The sequence below is a fragment of the Ahaetulla prasina genome, chromosome 3, assembly GCF_028640845.1.
Source record: "Ahaetulla prasina isolate Xishuangbanna chromosome 3, ASM2864084v1, whole genome shotgun sequence".
In the NCBI taxonomy this organism is placed as follows: Eukaryota; Metazoa; Chordata; class Lepidosauria; order Squamata; family Colubridae; genus Ahaetulla; species Ahaetulla prasina.
This window is the reverse complement of record NC_080541.1, coordinates 175651468-175666407: the sequence shown is the minus strand read 5'-3', so window position 1 is coordinate 175666407 and position 14940 is coordinate 175651468. Positions and strand designations below refer to the sequence as shown.

General features: G+C 37.8%; 1 protein-coding gene across 3 annotated transcripts; it reads right to left on the bottom strand.

The window, feature by feature from the left end:
* Positions 1-8: 8 nt before the first annotated feature.
* Positions 9-14922, bottom strand: MUTYH (mutY DNA glycosylase). 3 transcript variants are annotated; one of them, XM_058178558.1, is made up of 16 exons: positions 14071-14922; positions 12975-13072; positions 11996-12117; positions 11855-11894; positions 11501-11574; positions 11327-11368; positions 11129-11200; positions 10497-10610; positions 9603-9700; positions 6488-6632; positions 5157-5244; positions 3654-3845; positions 2936-3078; positions 2135-2296; positions 993-1040; positions 9-763 (listed from the first exon to the last, which is right to left on the bottom strand). In XM_058178558.1, the coding sequence occupies exons 2-16, from the start codon at positions 13063-13065 to the stop codon at positions 641-643; spliced, it is 1554 nt and encodes a 517-aa protein (XP_058034541.1). In that variant the 5' UTR covers positions 13066-13072; positions 14071-14922; the 3' UTR covers positions 9-640. The 3 variants fall into 3 exon arrangements, 2 of the variants coding, with proteins under 2 accessions (XP_058034541.1, XP_058034540.1); XM_058178557.1 differs by having other exon boundaries at positions 14080-14922; XR_009154634.1 differs by having other exon boundaries at positions 676-763; positions 2135-2232; positions 14080-14922.
* Positions 14923-14940: the final 18 nt, after the last annotated feature.

Here is a 14940-nt window from a genome sequence, read left to right as displayed (position 1 = left end):
TTTTTAAATAAACAATGATTAAGGTTTTATTAGCGAAGCCACAGTTATAAAACAAGACATTTCAAGCATTAAAATAGTTGATCATACAGGAAAATGGCATGCAGAACAAAGCAGCGTGTAGGCAAACAATGATCATTCAGGTACCTGTTCCCAAAAGAAACTGGTTTTAAAAAATAATCCTATCCTGCTTTGCCACATTCTTTCAATGAGCCATATCCCAAAATATCTGCTAGTTGGTAGTTTCCTTTGGCACAAAATTGTGGTTGGGCATGCAAGGTTAAGAGCAATGCTTATTTAATAAGACATTTAGCAAATTAGTAGGAAATCAAATGACAACATCATAGCACTATGCTTCTGTATCTCACATTAGCCATACTGGGTAGACATATGTCCCTAGAGCAGGGGTCTGCAAATTTGGCTCTTTTAAGACTTGTAAATTCAACTCCCGGAGTTCCTCAGCCAGCTTTGAAGTCCACAAGTCTTAAAAGAGCCAAGTGTGCAGACCCCTGCCCTAGAGGACCCTATTCAAAAGCCCTTCAAAAAAATGATTGACCCAGATTTCAAAATACTGTACCAGAAAACTGGGAGTGCAAAGATATACCCTCTTCATGTTTTTTCTATACTGTGTCTGAACTTGCCGTCAGTTATTGAGACCAGCTCTAAAAAATGAATGCAAAGAAAGCTGCTTCTTGGAAGAACTACTCTGTTCTTCAAGCTTTAATTGGCTGGTCCTGCGAGAGTCCCGTTTCTTCTTCTTCACAATCTGTACAATGATACACAAGTAAGAGATTTAACAGAGAAGACCCTGCAAACAGCCACCTATTTCATCCTCTCCACAGTAAGCACTACTGTGATTAGTACCTTGGCCAGCCACAAGTCAATTCACTGACCAATTTTGAGACTTACTTTAAAAAGAGGCAAGAGAATAAGAATAGGAAGCTAAACAAGGCATGAGCAAAATCTGCTTGGTTCTATCAAAAGATAAAACTCACTTGGGCATCGTTGATTCTACAGCTCCATTTTTCATAAACTTTGAAGACCTGAAAAAGAACACAGAAATTATATACTCAAATAATTCTAGGGCCATTTTTAATGTGGATAGTATGGGGCAATGTTCAGCCTATATATCCGTGATGGCGAACATATGGCATGCATGCCACAGGTGGCATGCAGAGCCTTTTCTGCGGGCACGCTAGCCATCGCCCCACCACACATGCGTGCACCTCCCGTTGGCTAGCTAGTCTTCGGGTCTCTGCCATGCAGTGTTTCCTGATCTCCGCAGGTTCTACCCTCTGCAGGTGCTTCTCCATGGCAAGAATGCAGGAGAAAACTAGGACACGATGGGGGTAGAAACTGCAAAGATCAGAGAAGGCAGGAAGGCAGGAGAAAGCTAGGACTCGATGGGGGTAGAAACTGCAAGGTTAACCATCACTGCTATATATAGTAAGACTGAAAAGGATATGGGACTAAGAGCAAGTTCTGTTCTCAGGAACCCTGTACATCTAATTCCATTTTATAGATGGAGAACAGAACTTGCTCTTAGTCCCATATCCTTTTCAGTCTTATTATATATAGCAGTGATTGTGCATGAATATATTGATATATTATGTTTGCAAATGTATTGATGATTAGAAATCTTAACATAGCTACACATGAACTTATCAACTCTACTGCAGAACATCAGTTCTGGGATATGATGGGGACATCAATGTGGCCCCAAATTATTACACTGACAGGCTTGAGTGTCTGCATAGAATTGGTTCTAATTCCACAGAGAGGTAGGGAGACAGGATGGCTTCTGTTTCTGTGCATTGAAGTCTTCTATCAACATTTCTTGGAAGCACATTGTCTGAACAATGAAGCAAATGGTATTCATGTGAAATGAAACAATTGCAATTTTTAAGTCTATCCTCTGCCATAAATCTCACTGGATGTCTCTGGGCCAATCGGTATCTCAAGGAGGAGGTTGGGATAGAAGAAAATGGACAACTGATTCTACATAAATTGTAATGTATTCCTACAGGAATGGCAAAATACAAATCTAACACATTTACCTACATTCCTCACATACAACATTTTAGAGAATTGCAAAAAAATCCACTATGAAAGTGTTTAAATCTCAGGTTTTCAGTACCTTTTTCATAGCTGTGGAGATGGCTGAGATCTGAAATTCTGTTTTGGTCACCCATCGGGGTGCTGGCAGTTCCACATTCCTATTCCAATTTTCCTCATCTTTGTCCACATTCAAAAAATAGATCAGATATGTTTGACGGATGTGGGAGAAGATATGGAGAACCTGAGTGGTGGATATGTGGATGGATCCTGTAACTCAATATTATGATGGGCAGAAGGAAGAGTGGTATGGTAGAGATGGAAACTAAATGCCCCAAGGAGAGGAATCCTTGGAGTTTTCTTTTCTAACCTTTACTCTTCCCTGCTTTGAGACAAGGAGCTACAGGGACATGATATCTAGATTTAGGAGCAAAGATACGGGGGGAAAAATTCTGCTGCATTGAACCATACTTTATAACAATTTGGATAAGGCTAAAATTGAAATTAAGATCAATATTTTTGTAACCTTGCAAAGTTTTAAAAGTCTTAGTAAGACAATAAACTGATAAATTTTGCTGCCCACATTTTTGGGGAACTAATTTCATTGCTATGTAGCTATCTATTTGTAACCTTGGCTAATTTCAATATTCAACAACCATTTTCCAAATGTAGTACATTCATCTTGGTTCCTTGTATCTACTCTACTCTAAAACTTTACTATAATTGTAAATAGCAATAGAACTTCTAATGCTAATGCTACCCCAAAGTGAACTGGGCTGAAGATCCAAGACACAACAAAAACATGGGAGAAACTTGTTGGAAGACTGGCTAACAATGGCTGATTATAAAAGCATTACCAATTCCTATCTGGGATCCAATTTACCTCTCCGACATACTGTAGTTGCCTCACTGCCAAGTCATTGCCAAGCGAGGCTAGGAGGTGATCTGCCAGAATCACTTTCTGTTGCTTTTCCTGCCCTTGTTCAAGGAGGATGCTAGGAAACTCCCACAATCCAGCTAGCAGACCTACAAGAAAATGTCTAATCAGTACAATTTAAGATAACACAATGGTTACATGTGTGAATTTGAACTCTCTGCTTCAAAAAAAAAAAAGCTATTGAAATGCTTTCAGCTAAAATGTTATTTTTACAGTAATTATGTAAGGAATGAGTATTCTCTGTTAAAGAACAATATTTCTCTCACATAGATAAAGGAATTCAATAAACTTTATTATTCAAATGTTTTCTCAATGAGAATGGAAAAACATGTCATTAATCAAAAGACGCTTGGGCCCACACCACTGGACAGTACCTGGAATGGACATACAAATAAATTGGCTCTTGGTTCAGGCCTACAGATGCTCACATATTTGTAGTTTCTTATTCAAAGTTACCAAGATAAAATTGGCTTCTTTAGCCTAAGAAAAGCCTCTAAAAACCTTCAGAGAAACAATCCTTCCTAGTAATTTCTTTAAAAAAACAAGACAAAAAGACACTTCATGACAAGATCCAAATTTCTATAACTGCTACAGAACTAGAGCTGGAGATGTAACATTAGTTGACAATGCTTAGCCTTCCTTGATTTCTTCTTCAGCTGGTTACCTGAGCTGGCCCTCCTCACAAGAAAGTACTCTGGATTCCCATCACTGCATCTCCTCTGTAGCACGCATGTGGCTGTGTGTTCTATTCTGGGCTGCTTCTTGGTAATCTTTCTTGGGAAATTAGTGACACCAAGGCTGGGCTCCCATGGTACTGAGGAAGGCAGGCAGAGGGAACAGCTCCCTGAGACAGCAGCTAATAATGAGAAGGAAGCAGCAGGCGATCAGCCAAACTCTGAAATGCTGACAGTAGCAGGAGTAGTCCTTCATTATAATCTCTTTTCATGGACATCTAGGACAGGAAGGCTTGGCTTGGCAAGAAGAATCACAGTTCCTCTGACTCTGCCCATCCCATAGTGACAAAGTTCAAGCAACCTCCCACCCTTCCTTCCCAAGAAAGCCTATATTAATAAACATAATAGAACAGAATACAACATTTAAAATAGCAATATTAACAAGTATAAAATAAGCATTACACAAAGATGTTATTTTTAATCCATTTGCCATGACCTCCAGATCCTATGATTACATTCAAAAATGAAAGTTGAATGTCCCCTGCAGCAAAGACCACCTCAGTTTAAAGATGCAAACTTTCCAAACGAGTAGGCAGTTTGGAAGCACATCACACGTTCAATCCACTTTTTCCCACAAGGACGTTGTTGTTTTTTGTTTTTTTTTAAATTTTTTATTACTTTTTTCCAACAAACAAAAAGAAAATACATTATTACACCCTTGTGCTATACAAAAAAAAAGGAAGATTTGGGTCTTCGGATATATCCTCATGATTGCCAAAATCCACGTTCTCGAGGTACAGGTACCGAAGCATCCAATTTTCCAAGCGCATAATCCACGAATGGTTTCCAAGTCTTCCAGAAAATATTTTCTTTATACACACCACTTCTAATTTTAATATCACATGTCATTTTATCATTTAAGGCTAATTTCCACATTTCAAAATTCCACTCTTCTATTCTAAAAATCACATCTAATTTCCAATATCTAGCTATTATAATTCTACCTATTATAATCATAATTCTAATCAATTCTTTTTCATATTTTGTTAATTCTATTTCCTTAATTACCAACAATAATATAGTTTCCACTCTCAATATTATTACTTTCCCCATCATTTCAAATATCATTTTCTCCAATTGTTGCCAAAACTTTTTAACCTTATCACATTTATACCACATATGTTCATAAGTCCCCAATTCCATCTCACATCTCCAACATTTTTTACTACACAAGGACGTTGTTAAAGCCTTAATAATGAAGGTAATACGAAGACAAAAATACAATTTCTCTTGAGGGATAAACCAGCTGATTTGAGAGCACGATCACAATTCTGTCCTTCCTTATGCATCACTGGGACAATGAAGCAATGTCTGTGGAAAGAGGTTAGTCGGGAATGAAGTTCTGAGAGTCTTCCTCGCTTTTGTAAAACCTTAATTCTCATTCTCAGTGTAAACAATCATCCTGGTAATATAAATTATTTATTAGCACTTACCACATTCCTCCATATCTAACACAGGGAGGCTTTTAGAAGCAGTTTTTCCTAACGGTCTCTTGGTGGAATTTAACCGATCCTTTTCCACCTGCAAAGGATAAAGGGTTTTTGTACTGGTGTAGGAAGAGGGTGAAGGTAACAACAGGGAGAGACATGACTGGAAGGACAGGAAGGCCTGTCAATTTTAGGGTTCAGTTAATTATGATTCCAAGTAAAGATTAAGCCAAGTGAAAAACTGGACTGCAAGGTTTGTTATACAGCAGCCTTTCTCGTACAATTTTTTGTAGTAAATAAATAATAAAGCTCATGCACTCTCTAAAGGTGCAAATTTCAATTTTTAGAACTTCCAGGGGAAAGATGGACACTTAATTTCACAATCGATAGAATGGCTATGAGTGGCACAAAGAGCCATGGAAAGATACATGCTTGGCATTACAAGACAAGACAGAAAGAGCTACATGTAGATTAGAGAACAAACGAAAGTATACAATATCATCAAGAGAGCAAAAGAATTGAAATGGAAATGGGCTGTCACTTGGCAAGAAGAACTGATGGCAATTGGACCAAGGCTGCCATGGAATGGATCCCACTTGATAAAAAGCATCCATAAAAGAGACCTAAAACAAGTTGGATCTACAACATCTGCAAGTATTGCGGGCCCAATTGACAAAAGAAAGCTCAGGACCGTATTGTTTGGAAACATGCGGAAGATGCCTTCATCCTGCAGTGGATAGACAATGGCTAAAATGATGATAGCCATTACTGAGAATTCTGGGAGTTGAATTCCAAGCAACTAGAGTATGTCCAGATTGGGGAAGGCAGTCAACACTTAAAAAAAAAAGAGTTGTAGTAGAATTGCTATGTGGAAGAGATTGTGAAAAATAATTTACATTCTGATAAATACAAATATAACAAAGCCTCACTAGGACAACATTATTAGGCTAACATGCATATATATTCAGAAATAAGTCACTCTTCAAGATCTTAGATTTATTTTTGAGTGTGTTTGGATAGGCTTGCACTGTTAGCCTAATAATAAGGCTACAACCTTAATCATACTAAAGCAACATGATGCTGTTCAAGCATATTAAGACAACTCCCCAAATTCCCAGTCTACAGGGGAAGGCCATAGTCCCTCTCAGCCTCAAGATTCATATGTGATCCTATCGTCTGTCTTCCTGGAATCTTCATCTACTCCACACATGTATGTGTATATAGCGTTTTAGTTTAAGATACAAAGCCAGTGCACCACACCCCACAAAGAACAAAGCCTCCCTCATATAATTCTTGCAGATCTGAGTGGAGCATTCAAACAAACAGGGTATCCTTACTTGATGGAGAGCTCTGCAGTGCTGTTTCACTGGACATTCCATGCACAACGGGGTCTTGGGAGTACACACAGTTGCACCTAACTCCATCATTGCTTGATTAAAGTCACCTGGATGGGTCTGGTCAACCAGAGTGTGGGCTAAAGCCCTAAGAAAAATAGCGTTGTTATTCATTAATGCTATATATTGTAGGGGAGGAATTCAAGTTAGAAAAAGATAAGGTTCATTTGTTCAAAAGATCTCCCGCTATTCCACAAATCTCACTGCATACAATTTGGCATAACGTGAGACAACCCTGCACTCTGTGGAATGGCTGAGGTAACAATTAAATTAATGGTTTTTCATGAAGTAGAAACTAAATAAGTGTGAAGTAACAAGTACCACATTAAAAATTACGTTTAGTTTCTCTTCAAGCTGAGAACATTATATACTGCATTTTGTTATGTATACAGAATCTTAAGTTTACCAAAATCCTATTACAACCAAGATTTCCCCTCAACGTCCTCAAATAAAAAAACACCACCAAATTTCTTTCTTCAGGATGTATGCCATCATTTATTGTTGTTAGTTCTGTCCGACCCATTGCGTCCCATGGGCAACGTTCCTTCAGGCTTTCCTGTCCTCTACCATTCTCTGGAGTTCATTTAAGCTCACATCACTTGCTTCAGTGACTCCATCCAGCCACCTCATTCTCTGTCATCTCACTCTTCTTTTGCCCTCAATCTTTCCCAGCATTAGGCTCTTCTCCAGTGACTCTTTCCTTCTCATTAGGTGGCCAAAGTATTTCAGTTTCATCTTCAGGACCTGGCCTTCTAAAGAGCAGTCAGGGTTGATCTCCTGTAGGCTTGATCTCCATCATTTATAGCATGCATTGAATGTGTCAAATATGACATTGTAATCTGTTTTCTATTCTATTCATTGTTGTCATTGCTAAGTCTTTGCAGGTATAGGTTGTCCTCAACTTACAACAGTCCATTTAGTGACCATTCAAGGTTACAGCAGCACTGAAAAAAGTGATTTAGGACCCTTTTTCACACTTACAACCATTGCAGGATCCCTAAGGTCATGTGATCAAAATTCAGATGCTTGGCAACTGACTCATATTTAGGACAGTTGCAGTATCCCTGGGGTCATGTGACCACTTTTTATGACCTTTTGACAAGCAAAGTCAAGGGGGAAACCAGATTCACTTAACAATTGTGTTCCAGCTTAACAACCACAGTGATTCACTTAAAAATGGTGACAAGAAAGGTAACAAAATGGGGCAAAAGACACTTAACAACTTTTTCGCTAAACAACAGAAATTTTGGGCTCAATTGTGGTCATAAGTCAAGAATAACATGTATTATGATTATCCATCATCTGTAAAACCTCTACAAATCCTTCCCCTGGTGTCAGACATTAGTTCACTATTTTAGAGCACTTTGGACCTAAATTATTAATATGATCCTACATAACTTCACATCTTTTATTTTAGTAACTTCAAGATGGATTATAAGAAAAACCTGATACAGGCTTGTCCTCATCTTACAACCGTTCATTTAACAACAGTTTGAAGTTACAACAGCACTGAAAAAAGTGACTTACAACTGGTTGTATTATGACATTCACAGCATCCCCAGAGTCGCAACTGCAATTTGGGTAACTAGTATGTATTTACAACAGTTGCACTTGTGGTCACCTGATCACCATTTGTGACCTTTCCAGCCAGCTTCCAACAAGTAGTCAATGAGGGAAGGCAAATTCATTTAACAACTATATAATTTGTTAATGACAATTTTTTTTTTATAAAATTGGGCACAATTCCTTTAACAACTGTAATGTCTTAGTGGCAGAAGTTCTGGTCCCAACTGCAGTTGTAAATTTGGGACAACCTGTATGAATGTTAGTGTCTCAGCAAGTATCTTGTTTATCTTTTTATTCCATTCTGTAAAAGTCTAACATTTTAACATGACAGACAAAACTTATTACTAAGATATTAATATCCTAATACCTGAATAAAATATTAGATATGACCCCCACAACAATATCTTGTGACTATAAAAATCTTGATTTATTTGGCTTCCTACTTCAGATATGCCCAAGGCAATGGCTATGGGGAAGGATGTGCCAATAAACACCTCTGTTAAATAAAGAACAGAAAAAAGCCTATTTTGTTTAGAAACAATTATATATCTCACTGTAAGCCAAAGGAAAATCTGGCCAACAAATATTTGAATTGAGTCCAAGTTTAAAAAGTTATCTAGACATGAATGAGAAATTACTCTTCCTCTATAGAATCTGATGGCATAAACACATCATTTAAAGAATCTTTCATTTCACTATTTAAATAAGGATTTTGACACTTCATAGTTGTGGACAAATTTTAAAAACATAGAAATTATGTATCCTGAAAATTCAGCTATCAATGCAAACACTATTTTTAGGTATGCTATCATCATTCTTTGTAGCTTCTATTCGTTCCTCAGCACACTGTTTAATCCAATCCTAAAGGATTTTCCCCCCTATTTATAACTTGTTTCTTCTTCAGGAATTCAAGGCAGTTGTAATTGGGATTTCTCTTCATTTCATCCAGCAACAATCCCAGTGAGCTACACTGGACAGAGATCTTTAAGTCCTCTTGACTTCAAAGGGACTTCTTACATGCAATGTACTTTATTCTCTATTGCAGGGGTGTCAAACTCAAGGCTTGGAGGCTGGATCCAGCCTGCGGGGTGCTTAGATCTGGCCTGCGGGGTCTCTCTGGAAAGAGTGAAGGACCGACCTGCGGTGTCTCTGCCAGTGAAAGGAGGGAGCTCGGGAGGGCTGCGGGTGGAGGGTTGCAGGAAACTGTAGCAACCTAAAATGGAGCTCAGTTTTTGCTGGCAGAGGGTTGCAGGAGGCTGTTGCAGCCAAAAATGGAGCTCGGGAGTTCATTTTCTCGGGCCACCACAGGCACCCCCGACATGAATGACATTGAACTGGCCACGCCCCCTGGCCATGCCCACTCCGCTTCCCCCAAGGTCAACACAATCTTGATACGGCCCTCAATGAAATCGAGTTTGACACCCCTTCTCTATTGTATGAATTATTGCTTTATAGATCTTAGTGCATTGTAGGAATGAAAGTAATTCCTTACCAGAGTGCATCTGCAGCAGCTGAATTGGCAGTGTCAGCTCCAATGGCTCTTGTACGACACAAAACTCGAGTCACATTTCCATCTACCACTCCTGTCACCTGTATATTTTGAAGAAAAATTTTTATGCTTGAGATAGATTTCAATGAGTCTTCTAAACATACTCATGACCACAGTACCATTCAGGCTGTGTACAGATTTTCTTGGTCATCTTAGAAATGTCTGTTCAAATCCTCCACCTTCCATGAAGGAAGTAGGTTGTTTACAAGGGACAGGGCCTTTCAGTTGGGACTCCAGGTTATGCAAACCCATCCCCAGGGAAACACACTTGTTTGCAACTGATATATTTTCAATACTAGGCTAAGACTATCTGTTCTTCCTTCCAGGCATTTTACAGTTCATGTAGACATCAGGAGCCAAGCTAAAATCAAAATATTTATATTTACGTCTGTGCATGCACATGCATGATAGACCTTTCCTGTTCTACTTATTACATTTTATTGTTGCATTATTTTAATTTTGTGATTGTTCAAAAGAATTTCAATTATTGGATGTCACCGATATTACTAATTACTAATGTATATCATAAAACTTATGTGAATAGAGCGATTCTTTCAAAAAAATAAAAACATTTTACTGGTTTTTCTCCATCCTACTGGAAAATATTTCATCTTTTCACTGAGCCCTTCCAGCAAGGGGAGATGCCTTTTTTTTGTCTCTAAACACATAAACAGGATCAAAATAGAAGAAGCCTAAAGCTGCAAAAGGGCAATTAGATATAAGATGTTTGAAGAGCTGGGAATGATCATTTTTGCAAACAGAAACATAGATGCCCAATGCTATCTTCCATATGCACCCTAAAGCAAGGTTAAGTACCCAGTATGATGGCATCATTACCTGGCCAAATGCTATGGATGCAATAGCTCCTGCAGTGTACTTCCCTACTCCTGGCAGCTGCTTCTGCAGTTCTTCTGCTGTCCTTGGCATATGACCTGCCAGTTGTGACATCACCTGTAAAAGATCAATGAATAAAGCAATCAAAGCAAAGGGAAAGAAATAAACTGAATGTCTGCTATACTCTTAACAGGAAGGTTGTGCTGTATCCATAGTATTTTCAACACAATAATCCGTTTATTAAATAACACATCTCTAAGACGTTCAGACATGCTGTTGAAGGCTAATAGTTATTTAAGATGTTCCCAACCATGTTGAAGTTATGTAGGATCTTGAAGACCTGACTTAGGGCAATGTGTTGGATGAGCCCATTTATGAGTGGAATGTGAAAATGACTAATGTTTAGCCTTGGATTTTCTTGTTTATTTAAATTTATTGGCCACCCAATTCTAGTGGAATCAAGGGTTGCATTTTTTCCTTGTTGTTGGCTTGTTCTTGGATTTAATCCTATATTATCTGCCCAGTCTCAATTTGCGAAGTGACTATAAGCCAAATAAATAGAACTATCTTCTTGCCAAAGTTAAGCAGCAACCCGTTCACCCAGTAACTCATTAATATTGTCAAAACTAAAGTACCTTATATGCACCTTCCTGGAGCCTTTTTCCTCGAGAATAGTAGCCAAGGCCTGCCCATAGTTCATTTACTTCCTATTCTCAAACAGAAATGTGAAAAAAAACTCAAATTAACCCAAGAAGGATAAGGTCATATATATACATTTCCTTTTCAGTTAGTAAATGTGTGCATATTCATAAACATATTTAAAATATTTTTACCTCTAATGAAGCTTCAGCTAAATCCTGCAAGGTTGGCCATTTCTACATCACAAAGAAAAACAGGTGTTTATTTACTGGCTCTGCAAAGCAGAACAGATGCACAAATCATTCAAAACCCAGAATGCTGGTTAATGTACATGCGAATTTGTCACAAAGAAAGGAGCTCAGCATCACCTGCATCCAACGATTGTAGTAATTAATCACTGAAGCCACTTGGGTTTGCTGGAGCATGATCTCCGATACCCATACTGCAAGCACAAAGGGGAAACAGCAGCAGAAACAATCAGAGAGTGTTGATTAAAGATACCTAGATCAAGGAAGCATGATAAGAGGTATGCCCCTTAACAACTCTATTAATAAAAATAATATATAATCATATAATCATATTATATAATTATAATATATAAACATATTACCCAAATCAACATATAATCAAACGCCAATCAAATCACTCATTTTGTTGATGAGAATTGACATTTTTTTTGCATTTAATATAGTTTGATGAAATAGATGAATTATTGCTCTCACCAGCATATGCTCGTTTGTCATCATCAGTTTCAGTTGCAGCCTGCAATAGAGGAACAGGAAGAATGAAAATCCAATGCAACAATTATCTCCTTATTTTAAAGAAAACAAAATATTTCTGAACTACTCCTTATTTTTCCATACCAGTTTCCTCCATGGCAGATCTCGTTTACATTTATTGTACCAAGATAGCAGTCTCTTCTGGAAGTCTCTGATTTCAACTGCATCACTGAATGTGTGAAATAAAGGCTGAGAACTTGGCACTTCTGTAGTAAAGAGAAATTAACATTTTAAAGTCAGCATTTCTTAGGGCTACGTTGAGGGGGCAATCAATCTGGAATTGAATTGTTTGCAATTTCACTCTCCAATTTATTATAATGTATAATCAAATAAAAGATTAAGTTAGGAGTAACCACCCCAAGATGATAATTACACTTTAAATTATATTTTATTCAATACAATCAATCAGAATAGAGCTGAAGGGACCTTGGAGGTATTCTAGTCCAAGGCCCTTCTCAAGCAAGAGATTCTAGAACAGAACAGAACAGAACAGAACAGAACAGAACAGAATAGAATAGAAATTCTAAAATTCTATTCTATACTATTTCAGATAGGTGGCTGTCCAGTCTTTCCTTGTAAAACCTCCAGTGATAAAGCACCCACAAATTCTGAAGGCAAGCTGTTCCACTGATTAATTGTCCTCACTGTTAGGAGGTTTCTCCTTAATTCCAGGTTGCTTCTCTCCTTGATTAGTTTCCATCCATTGTTTCTTGTCTTGCCTTCTTGGTGCTTTGGAAATAAGTTGATTTCCTCTTCTTTGTGGAAACCCCTCAAAATACTGTCATGTCACCCCTAGACCTTCTTTTCTCTAGACTGGCCATACCCAATTCCTATAACCATTCTTCATGTTTTTGTCTCCAGGCCCTTAATCATCTTAGTTGCTCTTCTCTGCACTTTTTCCAAAATCTCAAACAGGATGCAGTATTCCAGACCACACTCCTGGAATATTACATCCAGTTTTGGTTACCACATTACAAAAAAGAAGTCGAGACTGTGGAAAAATACAGTACTAGTCTTGTTATTCTCCTGTTTCTTGAGCAAAAATTTTGTGTAGTTCTATTACCTTTGCAAAGTACAAGTCCTTTTTTCATCTTTCTTTGATGGTTTTTGGATTTTCCCAGATTGCTGCACTTTGACGTTTGGCGTTTATTCATTTCCAAACTAGGGAAGAGCATAAAATATGTTATCATTAGATTAAATCAAAGTCTTTCCAAATCTAAATGTAACAATTTGTGCAACTCTTTATATATATACTCGGAATTGTAACAAATTTAGTATGCTAACAGATAATTACAAATTACAAATGTGGGCAATCTGAAAAAAATATGCTGTAAGGAGAAATGAGGGCTACAAATGGGAATCTTTTTTTATTATTGACACAGACTCACCAACTCACATAAGAGAGGTGAAAATTCCAAAGCTTGTACAGTGACTTCACAGTGCAAATAAAGATTAGGTCTTTGCCCCCCTCCTATATTATATGTATGTAGATATGTATATGTATATGTTTATATTATATTATATATAATAAAAAACCTATATATTAACCTATATACCTATATATAGGTATATATATAAACCTAAATATAAACCTATATACATACATACATATATATAAATATATAATATAAACCCTATATAAAAATAAAATTACACCAAGCAATCTTCCCCTGTGGCAATCAAACCCCACTTTTCGAAGAGTGTGATTTCCTTTCAATAACCTAAATTAATGCAGACTATTCTAGCCTTCCATGCCTAACAAAGCCGTCGGCTCCTCTCACCACGTGCCAACAACATCCGTGTAGGAGGATTGTTTTGTTCTTACACGCTCAAAAATGGAACAATTATTAGAAAACAGACGTCCTTTCAAAGGAGGCATACAGGGTTTCTTTTTTCCCCTTTCCCTCTCATCTGTACGGCTCTTTGTAGCCCCAGAGCCGTCACGGAAACGCTACAGGCTGACCGTGCACGCAAACAGAACAAACCACGAACTACACAAACGGCAGATTGAAAAGCAAAGGGATGTACAACGCCCACCAACCACAGTGCTACTGTAGGAAGCACAAAAGCCTAGGCTCTCCAATGGTTACTTTTTCTTTTATCGATAAATGCCCCTCTTTGGGTAGAAGTGAAAGTAAAGGACAATTTAAGGATTTTACCGTACTCACGTGTTTCTTTCCCACAACTGGAGGCAACACACTTTCTAACTTAATTCTTATTCCGTGTACACAGAGGTGTGTTTCAAATGGAGAGAGGGGACGGGGTTCTTCGCAAACTGTCCTGCAATTAATATTTCAAGCAGCAAATAGACCCGAGACTTAGTTTGTGTTGTCCTGCGGATTTTGCGGTTTGGAGGCGCGAAGTTTTAACTCGGCGGAAGCATTGGGGAGGAGCAGAGACTAACTCTTTTTCCAGATCGTTTTTATAAATCATACCGCCAGGTTTTATTTACGTGGAAGTCACTTTTCTTTCTCCACAGTGATTGATTGAAAAACTAAGATCTTAGTAGCTAAAGCCTGTTAGGAAAAGAATTAATTCTTGTTAAGCTAGCGATGTTCATTTGATGAAAAACAACCAAATGTCAGCATGCCAGTTTATGCTTATGTATAGTGTGATTGTCTGGCTTGATACTTTGTATTTTGTAATTCACATATTTTATGCTTATACCGCTGATTATTTTTTAAAAAAAAAACACCGAGTTCTTGATAAGACTGTAATGGAAAATCTCTCCTCTCACTTGGCAATTTTGGTAAAAGTTTGAATTGAAAAGGCTTGCCCGCTGCCAAATAGTTTTTAAATGCATACTTGCATCTATTCTCGGCTTGTGGGGGGATCTGCTTGCAAAGTGGGCTGGCTATAGCGTTTACCCTAATATGCCGCAAAATGAAAATTTCTGATGGCCTCGGAAGTTGGGCTTAATTAAAAAAAAAAAATCTGCAGAAAGCACCACAGTTGTTAAACATCGCGTGCGAAAAACTTTTAAAGCATCTGGTTTAGGGAAGCTGGAATACTCATTTTTCTGCTAATTT

Bases quoted from the DNA above. Each gene is read 5' to 3' on its own strand.
- MUTYH (XM_058178558.1), bottom strand. From the start codon at position 13,065: ATGAATAAACGCCAAACGTCAAAGTGCAGCAATCTGGGAAAATCCAAA. The intron at 11,895-11,995 runs GTATGGAAAAAT...CCTCTATTGCAG, and splicing joins ATCTGCCATGGAGGAAACTG to GCTGCAACTGAAACTGATGA. The intron at 11,575-11,854 runs GTGAGAGCAATA...TTGTGCTTGCAG, and splicing joins TGACAAACGAGCATATGCTG to TATGGGTATCGGAGATCATG.